The sequence below is a fragment of the Narcine bancroftii genome, chromosome 9, assembly GCF_036971445.1.
Source record: "Narcine bancroftii isolate sNarBan1 chromosome 9, sNarBan1.hap1, whole genome shotgun sequence".
Classification (NCBI taxonomy): domain Eukaryota; kingdom Metazoa; phylum Chordata; class Chondrichthyes; order Torpediniformes; family Narcinidae; genus Narcine; species Narcine bancroftii.
The window spans coordinates 120,875,841-120,893,229 of NC_091477.1; the positions used below are offsets into that span (position 1 = coordinate 120,875,841).

Sequence of the window (17,389 nt, forward strand, 5' to 3'; positions counted from 1 at the left end):
CAAGTCCATTGCCAGATCAGTCATGGCCTTACTGAGGTGGGGAGGGGGGGGGGCAGGCTTGACAGACGAGATGGACAGCTCCTTCCCCTAGTTCTTATGGACTCAGAAAAACAAGGCAGTAGCAAGATCTGGACAACATTAAAGCAAGAGCAGGCGTCTGCAGACAACCATCAGCCAACTAACGCCCAGTCCTCCAACATAATATCCTGAAGGTTTCTGTGATCAGGACATGTGGTTAGCCTAGCTACTGAAACAACGTGCCTTTAAAAGGTGGTCAGAGAGTGAGGGGCTACGGGAGCTTGACATGTTCACTTCTCTAGATACAGACTTCCCTCTGAGACTATCATAAATCTGTCCTTTTTTACCTTCAACCTATCCCTTCTAATTCCAGAACAATCTGCCCTGGGGATAAAGACTTTATCCATCCCCCCTCGATTTTATAAATTTCTAGGTTCTCCCCTCTGTCTCCTACACTCAAGGAAATAAAGTACCAGCCTCCTCAACCTCCCCCCATAACTTAACCCCTCCAGTGCCAGCAACTCCCTGGTGAACTTTTCCAATGACCCTTTTCCTTGTCTATTGATGTGAGTGAGGGGTGACACGGCTAGCACTATGGTTAGTGCAACACTGTTACAGCGCCAGTGACCCAGGTTCGAATCCGGCACTGTCTGTAAGGAGCTTGTTTGTTTTCCCCGTGTCTGCGTGGATTTCCTCCGGGGGCTCAGGTTTCCTCCCACCCTTCAAAAATGTACAGGGGAAGCAGGTTAATTGTGGTATTTGGGTGGTATGGGCTCATGGGCTGACATTGGAGAGGTTCAGAGGTTCACAAGGATGATTCTGGGAATGAAAGTTATCATATGAAGTACGTTTGATGCACTTGTTAGATCTTAGGAGAATGAGGAGGAACATTTTGAATGGTGAAAGGCATGGAAAGAGTAGATGTAAATGAAGGGAGACCACCCCAGAAGGTGGTGAATCTATGTAATTTGCCACAGGCAGTTGGGGAGGCCAAGTTATTGGATGTACTTAAGGCTGAGATTGATAGTTTCGTGATTAGCCAGGGATCGAAGGTTATGGGGAGAAGGCTGGGCAGTGGTGTCACTAGGGGGGTGCGTGGGGTATGGACTGCATTAGGTGACACCAGAATGACTATGTATATAATTCTTGTGCAGTTTCAGCAGAAAGTTATTATTTTTATAAAAATATCCCTGTAGTTTGTTATAACAACAAAAACATTTTTCATTAAGCCCAGTTTATATGTATCAATAGACCTATGAGGCTAAAACTCAATGCTCATTTACTTTTTGAACCTTCTACTGCTCTCCAGTCAGAGCTGTTGTTATTCCTCGATGTTGCTTCGAATCACGTGGTTTTGTCTGCACGTGCTACAAGCCAGCGTTGGTGTTTTTGTCGCTGCTATGGTCACTGCTTTTGCCAGATTTTCTGGTGTTTTAGCTACAATATTGTGGTCATTAGTATCTGTGAACCGAGATCAATAACGCTTTCGAGAAAGAAGTAGGAATTAAAGGAAAAGAAGGAGAAAAATCAAAACAAGGTTCCACTGAGTTATGAGTAACGTTGTAATTCAATGTACAAAGATTTACAAAACAATTTTGTTGTTAGTATTCATATATAATCTAAGAAATATTACATTTAAGCAATTTTACAACTATATTTATCACATATTATTCTATATTTTTTACAACTATATCTCTTTTCAAATATTGGTCATTTGTCCTTTTTTTACATTTAGTCTGTGCGCACGATATTGTAATTTAAAGGTGTAATTTTCATTTTCCTAGCTAGTTACCTCACTACTGTTGACGTTACATTCAGAGATCTGCAGAAATTACGATTTACAAGAGACATTAGAACAAAAGGCATTATGAAGGATTCTGTATGGTCTGGTACGGGAGCAAGTCCATGAAGTCGGTGGGGGTGGGGTGGCGATTGGAGGTGACAACATGAGTTACTGCACTGGGTGAGACCAACCCTAGTGATTCCACAGACCGGGCAGTGGGGCTGAGTGGGGAAATGGATCAGCTCATAATTGAACAGTGGGACAGACGATGGGCTGAATGGCCCATTTCTGCTCCTGGATCGTCTGGTCTTAACATAGAACATTATAGTGGAGTAAAGACCCTCCAGCCCACAATGTTGTGCTGACCTATGTAAACCTACTCTGCAATGGGCCACAGTAATATTTATTTTATTAGACATTAGATTTTTACTACTTACATCAATGTCCCAGTTAAAGGAACAGGGAGTTTATTTGTACAGGACCTACAGCAGAAGGAAATCACCAATGGACCATTTAGCTGGTCATGAAGAATGCTATTCTTCAAAAGAACCTTGTCCCATTCTTTCCCATTTAATGCCATAAGCACAGTTCCCTAATGCAATCAATAAGCTTCCCTTGTTTTGGGAAACTTTGACACAAGGTTGTATCGGGAAACTCCACCAAGTTTGAAGGTCCAGAAAATTGGTGGTTAAGGAGTTCCGCAATTTTGACCCAATGACAATAATGAAACCATTCCACAGTGTGATGGAGACATTGATCAAGGTCTCCTCCTGTGATTGCTCCTCCTGACCCCATTCGCTTGGACTGGTGGAGAGAGTGAAGTTTGGAAACAACAAGAGCTAACGCAACCTGAGTGAACAAAGAGAAGCTGGAGGGACACAGAGGGGCAGGCAGCATCCGTGGAGAGGGATGTGAAGTGCATTGTTTCACATCGGGATCCTTTATCGAGATTAAAGTGGGATTGGTGGTGGGGAGGGTGGGGAAGAAGTGATGGGTTCTGAACAGATGAAGATGAGAGAAGTGGAGAGGCAAATATGAGTGAGATCATTGGGGAAGGGGAGGTGGGAGGGGGAAATGAGAGCAGGAGTAGGTAAAGAGCTGCATGGAGGTGAGGGGGGAGTTACATCGAACTGGAAAAATTAACATTCCTGCCATTGGCTGTCAAGGGGGGGGAGGGGAGCATGAAGAGACTGGGAGTTTATTTTGTTGACCACCTTTGCTCTGTCCACTGCAACGGTCAGGATCTCCCAGTGGCCATCCATTTCAGTTCCGTGCCCCGTTCCCACACCGACATGTCTGTGCATGGCCTCATCCACTGCCTGATTGAGACCACTCTCAAATTGGAGGATCAACCGGATGGCATTAACATTAGGCCACTCAGCTGCCTCTATCTCTTCCCCATCCCTCTGTCTCCTTTCCTTCAGCTCTCCCTTCCCTATCCATTCAGAGAGTCACTCCTTCCCCATCAGCTCAGCTTTTTTTAATCTTCTGGACCCCCATCCCCAATATCCACATGCCCTTGGACCTGTACTCTTTCCCGCCTCCCCCTACTTTATTCAGGTGCCTGCTTGCGTTTTGCTCCTACCTTGTTGGCTATGAATCTTTGCCACAAAGAATGTGGGACCTGCTGAGTTTCTCCAGCACTTCTATGTATTAAAATGCATCAGCTCACTGCCCCCTTGTGGTGGCAGCTTCCAGAAGACGATCCGTGATCAGAGATGGCTATAAGGAATGTAACTCTGTCTCCCAAATATATTTGACAGGAACAAGGACAAAGTTTTGCTTTATTTCCTGTAATTTGCCTTATGCACCCATTTTGTGTGCTTTTTAGTTGGGTTATCTTTTTAAATAGCTTCATTTAAAAATAATTAGATTCAGATTTCAGGTTTATTACAAACCTGAGATTCTTTTTCCTGCAGGCAAGGCCAAATTACCACTTATTGGTAGAGCAAAAAAAAATCTCTACACAGAGTAAACATGTAAACAGATAAAGAAATACAAACAGATAACAAATGTAAACAAACTGCAATAGAGAGAGAATAAAAAAAATCAATAAAGTGGACAAGTCATAGTCCTTAAACGACTCCCTGATTGAGTTTGTTGTTAAGGAGTCTGATGGTGGAGCCTGGGGGTGTGAGTCTTGTGGCACCGATACCTCCTTCCTGATGGCAGCAGCGAGAACAGAGCGTGCCCTGGGTGGTGTGATCCTTAATGATTGCTGCTGTTCCCTGTAGATGTTCTCGATAATGGGGAGGGTTTTTACCTGTGATGCCTTTTGGAGGGCTTTATGCTCAGGTGTTTTGGTGTCCCCATACCAGGCTCTGATGCAGCCAGTCAGCATCCTTCGACCCACACATCTGCAGAAATTTGCCAGGGTTTACGGTGTCCTACCAAACCTCCGCAAACTCCTGTGGAAGTAGAGACACTGACGTGCTTTCTTCACAATGCCATTAGAGTTGGGCCCAGGAAAGATCCTCTGAGATAGTGACTTCCAAGAACTTAAATTTGTTCACCCTCTCCATCTCTGATCCCCTGATGATCACTGGATTGTACACCTCTGGTTTTCCTTTCCTGAAGGCAACAATCAGCTCCTTAGTTTTGGTGACATTGAGTGCAAGGTTGTTGTTGGTGCACTATTCAGCCAGGATTTCAATCTCCCTCCTGCACACTGATTCATCCCCTTCCCTTGCACAACCCACTAACGTGGTATCGTAGGCAAATTTGTAGACAGTGTTGTTGTCCTACCCATTAACAATGCAAATCAAAATATCTGAGAGACAAAGACTCCAGATGCTAGAAACTTTAAGCAGGTGACGAACTGCTGTAGGAAGTCAGCGAGGAAGGCAGTGAGAGGGAGGAAATAGTTAACGCTCAGAGTGAAAGTGGAAAAGGGGCGGACGTGGTTGCTAAAGTGCAGTACACAAAAGTGCTGGAGAAATGGAGGTCAGAGGCTGTCGACGTTGCAGGCCTGAGCCCTTCGTCAGGAGTGTAAAGAGTTAATAGAACAACCTTGGGTTAAACACGATTGTTCAGTCTCACAAGAGCAGGCAGCCCTGGCAACAAGAATGAACCAATGGGGTCGGGACAAGTCAGAGGCTGTTCCTTCTCTTTCTGCTTTGTTTTTCTTCAGTGTTACAAGGGATGTAAAGCTACTGAATAAAAGCGAACAGAAGCCATGTCAACTTCAAGCCCAACAGTTCCGCTGCGTTAAAAGTTTATCTAGAAGTCACCGCGCTGCATCGTAATTCTGATCTGGATGCCCCCCCTACCCACTCCATGGGTAGAACGCAAGACTTAAGATTTTACAAAAAAGGCACGTAAAGAGGGGGACTGCAGGGCATGCGGCAGACATGATAGGGTACAGGCGTGAAAGGGGTGAGCAGGGGGGGGGGTCGGGAAAGGGAGATGAAAAAAAAAGTTAGAGAGGGAGAGAAAAAGTGCAGGAAGTAAAAAGACAGAACAGTGGAACCAGATAGAGGTGGGGTTACCCAAAACTGGAAAAACTGATGTTCATGCCATCGGGCTTAATTAAGGCTGCCCTGGAGAACATGTGTTGTTCCTCAAGTGTATGTCTGGCCTCACCCTGACAATGGATGAAGCTGAGGGCAGACATGTCATGCTAAGAATGGTTGGGAGTTGAAACGGTTGGCTATAGGAAGCTTGTTTCCTTTATTGTCATGTAATAGTACAGAACATGTAATATTACATGAAATTGCCATCTGCCTACAGTAAGACAAAGAGTCCCCTTACAGTATGAGGGAAAGACAAGCAAAGGAGAAGCCCTTCAGAGTTGCGGAGTGTCCATGGATTCTCCTCCAGTGCTCCCGCAGTCCATGCGGGCCCACAAAGTGTTCAGTGAAGCCCCCATCATACTCGGAACAGCATGCACAAACCTGGTCACACAACTATCAGAAAAATGTCTTCAAGCTGGAAAAGATTTGTGAGAATGTTGCCAGGACTGGAGGGTTGACTTACAAGAAGAGGTTGGACAGGCTGGGGCCTTTCTCCTGGAGTGCAAGAGGGTAAAGAGAGAAGTTTATAAAAGCAAAGGGGGCATAGGGTCAGTGAACCTAAAATTAGACGGGAGAGGGGAAATATTGAGAGAGACTTGAGGGTCACCCTCTTCACACAGAGGATGGTGGGTTTATGGAATGACCAGCCAATGGGAAGTGGTAGAAATGGGGACAATTGTTACATTCAAAAGGCAATTAGACACATACACGAATAGGAAAGGTTTAGAGATATGGGTCGAATGCAGGGAAATGGGATTAGCATAGATTAGAGAGGCCGAAGGGCCTGTTCCCATGCTGTAGGACTATCATTCAATGAATAATCCCATCTACCTGTGCGTACATCTGTCTGAAGGCTTCTTAAATGTCGCTAGGGTATCTGCTTCTCCAACTCTTCCTAGAGTTCAAATCAGGCAACTACCTCTCTCAGTGTTAAAAAAAAAAGTGCCTCATAAATCTTCTCTAAACTTTCCCCTCTTCAAGATAGTGGTGGAGAGTGCCGGCGTTCTATGAGCTGCCACAGGCTCATAGAATGGCTCCACATTTAAGAAAGGACGTGCTGAAGTTGGAGAGGGTTCAGAGGAAGTTCACTAGGATTATTCCAGGAATGAAAGGGTTATCATACGAGGAGCGTTTGACAGCTCTTGGCCTGGACTCGTTGGAGTTTAGGAGAATTGGGGGGGGTGGGGGTGGGGGGAATCTCATTGAAACAGTTTGAATGTTGAAAGGTGTGGACAGAGTAGATGTAGAAAGGTTATTTCCCATGATGGGAGAGTCCACTACAGGAGGGCACAACTTCAGGATTGAAGGGCATCCAGAGAACAGAGATGTGGAGGAATTTCTTTAGCCAGAGAGTGGATTTATTGCCACAGGTGGTTGTGGAGGCTGGGTCATTGGGTGTATTTAACACAGAGATTGATAGGTTCTGGATTAGCTAGGGCATCAAAGGTTAAGGGGAGAAGGCCGGGCAGTGGGGCTGAGCGGGGAAATGGATCAGCTCCTGATTAAATGGTGGGGTGGACTCGATAGGCTGAATAGGCTATTTTTGCTTCTATATTTTATGTTTCTCTACCTGCATGCATTACAGGTACACAATCTTTTATCCGGAACCCTTGGGGGACAGTGGGTTCCGAATTTTGGAATTTTCCAGATTTTGAAAAGCCAAATTTAAGTCCACCCAAATTGTGCTGCCATATCCACCCTCACCCCCTTTCAGTCGCACTGCTGTCTCCCCTCCTCGCCCGCCCGACTCGCGCTGCCGGTCTCTCTCCCCACTTGCTGGTTTGTGGAGCTTTCTGATTTTAGATGTCTGGATACAGGATTGGGTACCTGTACAATCATTCTAGCATTATTGCATAAACTATTGGACTGAAGTAAGGGTTGACCTGCCTGGATAGCACGCAACAAAGTCTACAACTGCAGAATCTTTGCTGTTGAATTACCTCTGTGCAACTAGTGCTGCACCTTTCCTGGAAGAGTTTGACTGGGTGACAGTATACTGTGTATGCTAGTCATTTCCCGAACCCTTATCCTGAACCCACAAAGCCCCAGGTTTACAATAATCAATCCAGGATGAAGGCAGGAGAAGCAGGAGGTTCAGAAGTCAGGTGGCAGATTACCTTTCATTGCGTTTAGAAGAGTTTTAAAATGAGCACTTCAATTAATTGTATGGGGTACTAGTGAGGCCATACCTGGTAATGCAGTTAGCGTAGCAGTTAGTGCAACGCTACTACAGCGCCAGCTGTCTGTAAGGAGTTTGCACATTCTCCCTGTATCTGTGTGGGTTTCCCTGGGGACTCCAGTTTACGGAGGTGGATCAACAGCAAAGATTCTGCAGTTGCAGACTTTATTGTGTGCTATCCAGGCAGGTCAACCCTTACTTCAGTGCAATAGGTTATGCAATAATGCTAGAATGATTGTAATGTATGCAGGAATAGGCTATTCAGCCCATCAAGTCCACTCCACCATTCAAATTGTGTGGCATGGGCTCACAGGCCAAAAAAGGCCTGTTACCATGCTAATAATAATCTATTAGCAATGAGAGGAAATCCGAAAGAAATTCATAGGCCAGGACGAGAGAGTTGTCCTATAAAAAGTGGCTAAAGAAAATGATTTATACTTGATATGCCGGTGTACAAGACGACCCCAGAATTCCACTTACAATGCAGGTTTTGATCTATACCTGCAGTATAAGACTGATCCTAAGTGAGTGATCCTATCACAATACTTTAAAAGCAAATGGTCGAGGTTTGAGGGCAGTGGTTTTTAACATTTTTTTTTTATCCCCCACTCACATTCCACCTTAAGTAATCCCTTACTCAGGGGGGCAGTGCTAATTTTTTAGGTGCCGGAACTCACCAAAACAGCGACAAGGAAGTGCCCAGAGCCACCCCATGAGATGCCCGGACTAGCAGCCCCCGTTAACCCCCCCCCCCCCCACCAATGAGGGGGCCGGAGAGGAGCTCCAGTAGCACGGCACCCCTGCCCTTACTAACCACGGAGTACCTATGGCATCCTATACCAGTGGCGGTCTGTGGTTAGCAAGGAATTACTTAGCGTGGTATGTGAGGGGAAAGAAAAAGGTTGAGCACCATTGGGCCAGGGAAACAATCTCAATAAAGAGACCCGATCCAAAACATTGAATGACGATTTCTACCCAAGGTGAGACGGGTTGGGGAAGAGATCAAGGTGGGGCAGGGGGAGAAAGAGGTCTGACAGAAGAATGAGAACAAGAGTAGGTAAAAGAAAGAAGGAAACCATGGAACCAGGTAGAGATGGGGGTTACCTAAATTTGGAAAAGTAACTGGTTCATGCCATTGATTTCAAACAGTCCAAATTTATCTCTTTAATAAATTTCTTATTCCCTCCCCCCAACACCTGCATATAATGCATATCAACTCCCCACCTCTCCTATGCAGGTTATGCTGGCCAAGTAACTGGGCAGCGTCTCTTTGGGTTGTGAGAGGAAAGTGGAGCATCTGGGTAAAGCCACAGGATCACGGGGATAAGGTGCAAACTCTTCCGGTTGCCCATAAGTCCAGGATTGAACCCAGATCTCTGTGAAACAGCAAACGTCTCCCCCATTGTCATCTGAAACCCAGGGCTGGGGCTCTCTGCAGTGAAGTCTTGGGGCTCTCTGCAGTGAAGACTGCAAATGCTTGAAGGTACAAATATTTTCTGCAATTTGTTATTGATACCGGAACAATTCCTCGTCAGGGATTGATACTCTTTAGTTAACCAACGTACTAACAGCCAGATTAATAGATTCAGTCAGTGGCCAGCCACAATTTCACTGAATGTTTGTCAGTGTCAAACTTCTTCACCCAGACCCCACGTCTCCATGTACTTACTGGAAGGAGGGAGGCCTCGAGTCACCAATTCCACCCGTCCGCTCAATGGGGGGAGGCAGATCCGACTGGTTGTCTGCACACATGGATCCAGAGTCCGAGTGGGAACCCTCTGCAGACACCAGCTGAAACAGAGGAAGGCAATCGACAATGAACCTCAGCAGATCAACTCTCAACATTCAAAGAATGTTGGCATGGGGCAGCAAAGAGGGAAAATGTGCTCCCCACCCCTCCCTCCACTGAGTAGGCAAGGTAGAGGACCCTACAGGATGAGAAATGGCAGCAGTGGACCAATGAGTGTGTCAGTGGCCGAAGGACTCATATCAGGCTACTGGACACCGGAACCAGGTATTGGGACTGGGATCCACGAGGGTGTTAATGGCGAGAAGGGCTCCCAAAGGGGCCTTGGGCACTGACAGTTTTCTGATCGTATCAGGAGTCCAGAACCAGGAGCTTGGATTCACCGCTGGCACGGAAAGGAGGCAGTACAGCTGCAGAAACGCAGGAGGCAAATTCACAGACACTCAATGTCTCTGAGGGGATTTTCTTTTGCTTCTCTTTCTCCTATTGGTGGGGGCACAGGGCTAGAGGTGCCTCTTTGCAAGTCTTTACGGCAAACAAAATTTAATACATTTTATTCATGACAACAGAGGAAACAAGCTCCTCAAACAGTGTACAAGTGAAATTATGACCAAGTTACTGCACTGGTGTTCAGAAGCCTGCACAACTCATCCAGAGGCACAAAATGAAATTGGTCATGGATACAATTCCAAAGATAATAGAAATTTTTCAGGAAAATCAGGAAAAAGAAAGAAAATTGGAAACCAGCATTTTTAGAAAATAAAGTACCTCAGTGCTAGGTCAAAATTTTAAAAAAGCCAAAAAATAATCATAGATAAGGCCACAGAGATTGGTCACAGTCTTACCCCCGCCCAAGAGCAAATGACTTAAAATTAAAAGGCAGAGCTTAAAGTGAGAGCTGAAAGAGGAGATACGAATGGCAACTTTTTCCACAGAGGGCGGGAGGGATATGGAACAAGACATACAGACGAGCCCACAAATAGGGAAGAATTAGGGCCAAATGCAGGTAAATGAGATCAGCTGAAGAATAAAACTTGACTAGTATTAGCAAGTTGGGCTGAAGGGCCTGTTTCTGTGCTGTACAAATCGATGACAAACTTTGATTGTAAATCTAGAGGGCAGAGGTTTATGGTGAGAGGGGAGAGGAACACAAAGGGAACCGTTTTTCTTAATTTAACTAGGTACATAGATGGGAACACAGGCAAATGGGTTGTCCACAGGTAGCCAACCTGGCAGCATGGATAAGTTGGCTGAAGGGCCTGTCCACACTGTATTATCTCATAAATATAAAAGTGCTGGAGAAGTTAAGCAGGTCCCACAACACCCACAGGAGGTAAAGATATATAACCAACATTTATGCATTGTCACAAAGGGCCCAGGCCTGAAATGTCAGTTATAAATTTTTGCCTCGTCTGGACGCTGCGAGACGTGCTGAGCTTCTCCAGCACTTCTTGTGTATTAACTACAAAAATCAAAGTGTCTGCAAGTTTTCATCAATCCATATTGCTCCTTCACACTTGAAGTAAAAGGAAAATAAAGAATGACATGGTTTAAGGCTGTCGCGGATGATATGAAGTGTGAAGTAAACGCAAAAGGCTGCAGACACTGTAGTTGAAGTAAAAACACAAAATGCTGGAGAATCTCAGCAGGTCAAACAGTGACCTTTATGTAGCAAAAAGATACCTAATCAAAGTTTCCGGATTGAGCCCTTGAGGATATGGAAAAACGTCGCCAGCCGTCCGAACAAAATAGTAGGGGGAGAGGCAGGGGAAGGAGCAAAGTCTCACAGGCAGGAGGTAATAGGTGGATAAGGGAGGGAAAGGATAGCAGCAAATGGAAGTGGGGAGAGAAGGCTCAGTGAATAGAGAGGGAAGGGGGTGGAGAGCTGGAGGAAAGGAGACAATGGGAAAGGGAAGGGATGGAGATTGAAGAGTCGGCTAGCAGAAACCGGAGAAGTCAATGTTAATGCCATCAGGCTGAATATGAAATGTGGTTCCTTAAGATTATGTTTGGCCTCTGCTGACATGGATAAGGCTGAGGACAGACACAAATGTGCAGGAATAGATGGGGGGGGGGGGGGGTGGAGTGAAATGGTTGGCTACAGGAAGCTCAAGCTTAGAACTAGAAACAGGGCGAGGGAGTTCAACACAAAGCTTGGTCAAAGTAGTAAAGGGTTTGAGAGAAGCACATTGAGGCTGGGAATTCCACATATCAGGATCTAACCAGCTAAAGACATGCCCCATAATGTTTAAGATCAGGGAATGGGCAAGAGTCCAGGGCGCAGGAGGAGTTGGGCGATCCCCTCAGACTGCAGGCCTGGGGCATCTGACAGAGAAAGGGAGGTGCCAAGCAAGAGAGATTTGTAAAAGGAGGATGAGAATTTTAAGTCTGAGGTGTAGCTGGGCCGGGGGCCAAGGTAGGTAAATGAGTACATCTGAACAGGAACAGCAAGTTATGAGCAGGCACATGCTATAAATCACAGAACCATTCAGCACACAAGGAAATCATATGGCCCATCGTGCCTGTGTCAGCTTTCACAGAATGAGTCTATCAATCACTTTTTCTTCCTGTTTCTCCAAAGCCTTACAAGGTTATTTCCTCCAGGTTTTTAAGTCGATTGCTTTTAAAAGCTGCTATTCCCACTGTAGCTGCTTCCAACTCCGATTAGGCTGTGCATTTCTGATCACTGGAATGCCCCATGGAAAATAAATCAGGCAGGGCCGCGGGCAGCCCTCCCAGGTAAGGCAGGGCCTTACCGGCACAGGGGCCAACCTAATGTACTGCATTCTGTGCCCTCAGCATTGCCTCGGTGGGATAAGCGTGGATTGAATGATCAATATGCCAATCACCTGCACTCTGGAGGTCCAAGCAATAACTCCCAGCAGCCAACCGTTGCAATGCCCTTCACTATTCCAACAGACGTGCTCCTGAAGGTCTCCAGAGTGCCAGAGAGGACTGCACCTCTTGGACGAGAGAGCTGCTATGAACTCCTGTGCTCCGTTTATGGATCTTCCTGCAACCAAACATTTCAACCCCACTAACTATTCCAGCACATTTGTGCCTGACCCCACGCATGTTAGGTGGAGGCCAAGCATATGGAACCACACTTCAAATTCCTCCTGGACAACCCAATGGCTTAACAGGACTTCCCACCATCGAGAACATCTACAGGGAATGCTACCGGGATCCACATCACCCAGCACAAACTCTGTTCTCACTGCTGCCATCAGGAAAGAGGTATCGGTGCCACAAGACTCGCACCCCCAAGTTCAGAAACAGCTGCTCCCCCTCCACCATCAGACTCCTCAACAACAAAATCAACCAGGGACTCATTTAAGGACTCTCACTTTTTCACTCTATTGATTTTTCCTCTCTGTATTGCAGTTTGTTTACAGTTCTTTATTTGTTTACAGTTGTGTACAGTTTTTTTTTAGCATTTCCAATAAGTGGCAATTCTGCCTTGCCCAGAAGTAAAAGAATCTCAGGGTTGTATGTGATGTTATGTATGTACTCGGACAATAAATCTGAAAATAAATCATTGATTTTTCCAATTTTATGTAAACCCCCACCTCTAACTGGCATTTCCATATTCTCTTTACTTTTCCCTCTACCCTTCTCCTCACCCCTACTGTCTCTCTCTCCACCTCTCCCATCTTCCGTCATTGAGTATTTCATCTTTCAGAAAGAAATTTATTGGATGTTTAACCCACCCACAGGATCACATCATGGAAGTGTGTGGGAAAGAATGATTAGATCAATCAGAAAAATTCTTAATTTCATTTTGAATAGTCAAATACTCAATAATGACAATCTTCAGACAGTTTTGTGCAAAATCAAAGCTATTTTAAATAGTCATCCAATAACAAAAATATCTGTCGATTCAAATGACATAGAGGCACTGACACCAAATCATCTCCTACTTCATATATCTAAACCTTTGATGCCCCCAAGTCAATTTCAAAAAGAAGATATTTATGCAAGACACAGATGGAAACAAGACCAATTTCTTGCAGAAATTTCTTAGCCCCTCTCCAGCTTATTTTTCCCTCTTCCTCCTCCCCCCCCCGGATAATACTTCAAACTATAGACTCAATAAAGGGTTCCAACCCAAAACATTGACTGACCATTTCTCCCCATAGATGGTGCCTGACCTGCTGAACCCCTCCTGCTTCTCGTTACAACCTCACTCCATCGATTCTTTACTCCGGTGTGTGTCCTCCTGCCACCGGTAAAATTCATCACCAACTTGGATTTAGGAAGAACAACTCCATTTCCTCCAAATCAACCTAGGAGTGAACTCCCTCATCTTCAGCACTGCTGGTCAATCTCTCCCAGATTGCTGTCAATCTCTGAGAAACCGTTAGCCAATTTTTCAGAAATCCCCCTTTCACAGCCCCCTTAAATATCACTTCTGTTTCTGATACTCTTTCCGTGTTCACACAGTTCACAAAAAAAAACAATTCACCATTTAAAAAGTGAATTAGAAAATTGTTGGGGTGTTATTACGCTAGTGTAGCGGTTAGCGCAACGTCATTACAGCACCAGTGACCCGGGTTGATCCAGTACTGTCAGTAAGGAACTTGTACGTTCTTCTCCTTATGACCTGCATGGGCTCTGGTTTTCTCCCACCCTCCAAAAACATACAGGCTCATAGCTTAATTGGGCAGCATTGGTTTAAATGGCCGGAATCGGCTTCTACCGTATTGTTGATGTGCAAGCATTTTGTTTAGTTAATTTTATCACAGCACCAGCGACCCTGGTCTGAATCTGCTGCTGCCTGTAAGAAGTTTGTTCATTCTCCTGTGACCGGAGTGAATTTTCTCCAGGATCTCCAGTTTCCTCTCATCCTCCATAAATGTCTGGGGTGGTATACACTGTGTACAATATTGTTTGCACTACCAATCAGTGGTAATTCTGGCAGCCCGTAGAAAAAGAATCTCAGGGCTGTATGTGATGTCACATCGGTACTTTGACAATAAATCTGAATCTGATTGGAAGATCAATTGGGTGTAATTGGACGGCACAGGTTTCAATGGCCATAATTGACTTCAGTGATGAAGTCAATAAATAAATAGCAGATGCAGACCCAGGGAGTGGAGACACTGCACCTCCCCGCAAGGTCCTACTGCCCAGCTCTTTACAGGCTTTAAATGGCCTGTCAAGGAGATGTCAATGTTTTATTTAAAATCCTGTGACTGTGGAGTCTGAGCCCAAGATGGCAGCACCTGTGATCAACAGCAACGTCGAGGGGCTGCAGACTCCAGGAGAGCAGCAGATTCCCCACGCTGAGAAGAAGCCAAGGTGATGACCCCAAGGATGGTGACCAGGGTAGCGGACCCATGAGGGGCTCTGTGGCTGAAGGACACACACAGATGGCGAGCCGTTGATGACTTGCGAGCAAGGAAACCATGCTGGCCGCGGGCTGCTGCCGATGAGGTCAAGAGGCTCACACCAGGCTACGGGTTGCTGGAGATTGGCTCACGAGAACCAGGTGCCAGAATCATGATACAGGAGGGTGCTGAGGGCAAGCAGGGCTCCTGAAGGGCCATAGGCTCTGAAGGCTTCCTCACGTCGGAGACTTGGATCTGGGCTCGTTGACGATAGCTTGAACTGAATCGGAGGCTCGTGCGGCTGCAGAGGCAGTGGGAGGGTTGGAGGAAAATCCATGGATACTCAGTGACTCTAGGTAGACTCTGCTTCTCTTTTCTCTAACTGTAAGGGGTGCTGGCCAATGCTAATGGCGAATCTTTGTCTGCTTTATGGCAGACTAAAGGCAATTTTGTGTATTATTACATCTGTTTTATTACACAACAATAAATAGTATTTGATCTGATTAATAGGATTAAGATTGAAGAGTCTGGAAAATCCATCAGACTAGCTCAAGGCTTTGAGTGTGGTGGAACATCAAACATTACAGGTCATTGCATACTGTTCAGCCCACGATGTAGGGCCAATGGTGGAGTATTGGATCTTTGCTGTACAAGTGTAATGGTCTAGCTTGTGGAGCTGTAGTCTCACAGTCCCAGCAGTGGAGTTCAGCCCTGACCCTGGAATGTGTACATTCTCCTTTTGATAACACGAGTTTCCCCCTACATGCTCCAGTTTCCTCCTACATTCCAAAACCGTGCTGGTTGATCACTGTAAACTACACTTAGTGTGTAGGTGAATGGGAAAATCTGGTCCGGGGGGTGAGGGTGGGGGGCAGAGGGAGTTGATGGCGACGTGGGGAGAATAGGTTACAGAGTAAATTAGTGAGGAATGGGATTGTCCTGTGGACCCACATAGAAGGGGCCAAATGGTATGGAAATATTGAAATCTAGTTAAGAGTGATGTCACAACAATCTTGCACTCAACGCAAGCAAATCTCAGGAACCCATTGTGGACTTCAGGAGAGCGAAATCAAGAGAACACGAACAAGTCCCTATCGAGGGGTTAGCAGTGGAAAGGGTAAAAAAAAACCTTTAAATTCCTGTGTATCTACATCTCTGAAGATGTATCCGAGGGCGTCCATGTCAATGCAATCATGAAGAAGGCTCACCAGTGGCTAGACTTCATGAGGTGTTTGAGATTTGTTATGTCATCAAAGATTCTTGCAAATTTCTACAGGTGTTGCGTCAAGAGCATTCTGACTGGTTGCATCACTGTCTGTTGTCAATTTTCACAGGACAGGGAAAGGCTACAGAGGGTTGTGAACTCAGCCAGCACCATCACGGGCAGCAGTCTTCACTCGATTAAGGACATCTACAAGAGTCGGTGTCTCAAGAAAGCAGCCTCTATCCTCAAGGGCTCTCAACCACCCTGACTATGAGCTTTTCTCACTGCTACCATCAGGAAGGAGGAATAGGAGCCTGAAGACGAGCATCCAATGGTATAAAAACAGCTTCTTCCCCTCTGCCACCAAATTTCTGAATGGACAATGAACCACAGACACGACCTCGCTTTCTCTTCTAAATATATATATATATAACATAACAATTACAGCACGGAAACAGGCCATTAGGCCCTTCTAGTCCGCACCGAACCAAACACCCCTCTCTAGTCCCACCTCCCTGCACAATGCCCATAACCCTCCACCTTCTTCTCATCCATATACCTGTCCAGCTTTTTCTTAAATAATAAAATTGACTCTGCCACCACTATTTCTCCCGGAAGCTCATTCCACACCGCTACCACTCTCTGAGTAAAGAAGTTCCCCCTCATGTTACCTCTAAACCTCTGCCCCTTAACTCTTAACTCATGTCCTCTTGTTTCAATCTCTCCTACTCTTAATGGAAATAGTCTATCCACATCCACTCTGTCTATCCCTTTCATAATCTTAAATACCTCTATCAAATCCCCTCTCAACCTTCTACACTCCAAAGAATAAAGACCTAATCTGCCCAATCTCTCCGTGTACTCTAGATGCTTAAACCCAGGTAACATTCTGGTAAACCTTCTCTGCACTCTCTCCACTCTGTTTATATCCTTCCTATAATTAGGCGACCAGAACTGCACACAGAACTCCAAATTAGGCCGCACCAAAGCCTTATACAATCTCAACATCACCTCCCAACTCCTATATTCCATGCAATGATTGATAAAGGCCAGCATACTAAAAGCCTTCTTCACCACCCTATTCACGTGAGTTTCTACCTTCAGGGAACGATGTACCGTTACTCCTAAATCTTTCTGCTCTTCTGTATTCCTCAATGCTCTCCCATTTACTACGTATGTCCTATTCTGATTCTTCTTACCAAAATGAAGCACCTCACACTTATCAGCATTAAATTCCATCTGCCATTTTTCAGCCCACTTTTCTAAGCAGCCCAAATCCCTCTGCAATCCTTGAAAACCTTCTTCATTATCCACTATTCCACCTATCTTAGTATCGTCTGCATATTTACTAATCCAATTCACCACCCCATCATCTAGATCATTAATGTATATAACGAACAACAATGGGCCCAATACAGATCCCTGAGGCACACCACTGGTCACCGGCCTCCAACCTGACAGACAATTTTCCACTACCACTCTCTGGCCTCTCCCTTTCTTCTGCACTAATTTTTTAAAAATGTAATTTACTGTAATATAACAACGAATTTCGTGACAGGGTTCATGACAATACATTTTGATTCTTCCTCTCAGAATTTGACCGGCTTGGAACCAAC

At 45.4% G+C, this 17,389-nt stretch overlaps 1 protein-coding gene across 1 annotated transcript in view; it reads right to left on the reverse strand.

The window, feature by feature from the left end:
* LOC138742736 (segment polarity protein dishevelled homolog DVL-3-like) overlaps positions 1-17,389 on the reverse strand; it is an 88,834-nt gene that overhangs the window by 60,549 nt on the left and 10,896 nt on the right. The window contains exon 3 of the mRNA XM_069897542.1: positions 9,162-9,283. Within this exon, the coding sequence (XP_069753643.1) occupies positions 9,162-9,244 (83 nt within the window). The 5' untranslated portion in view covers positions 9,245-9,283. The remainder of the gene's footprint in view (positions 1-9,161; positions 9,284-17,389) is intronic.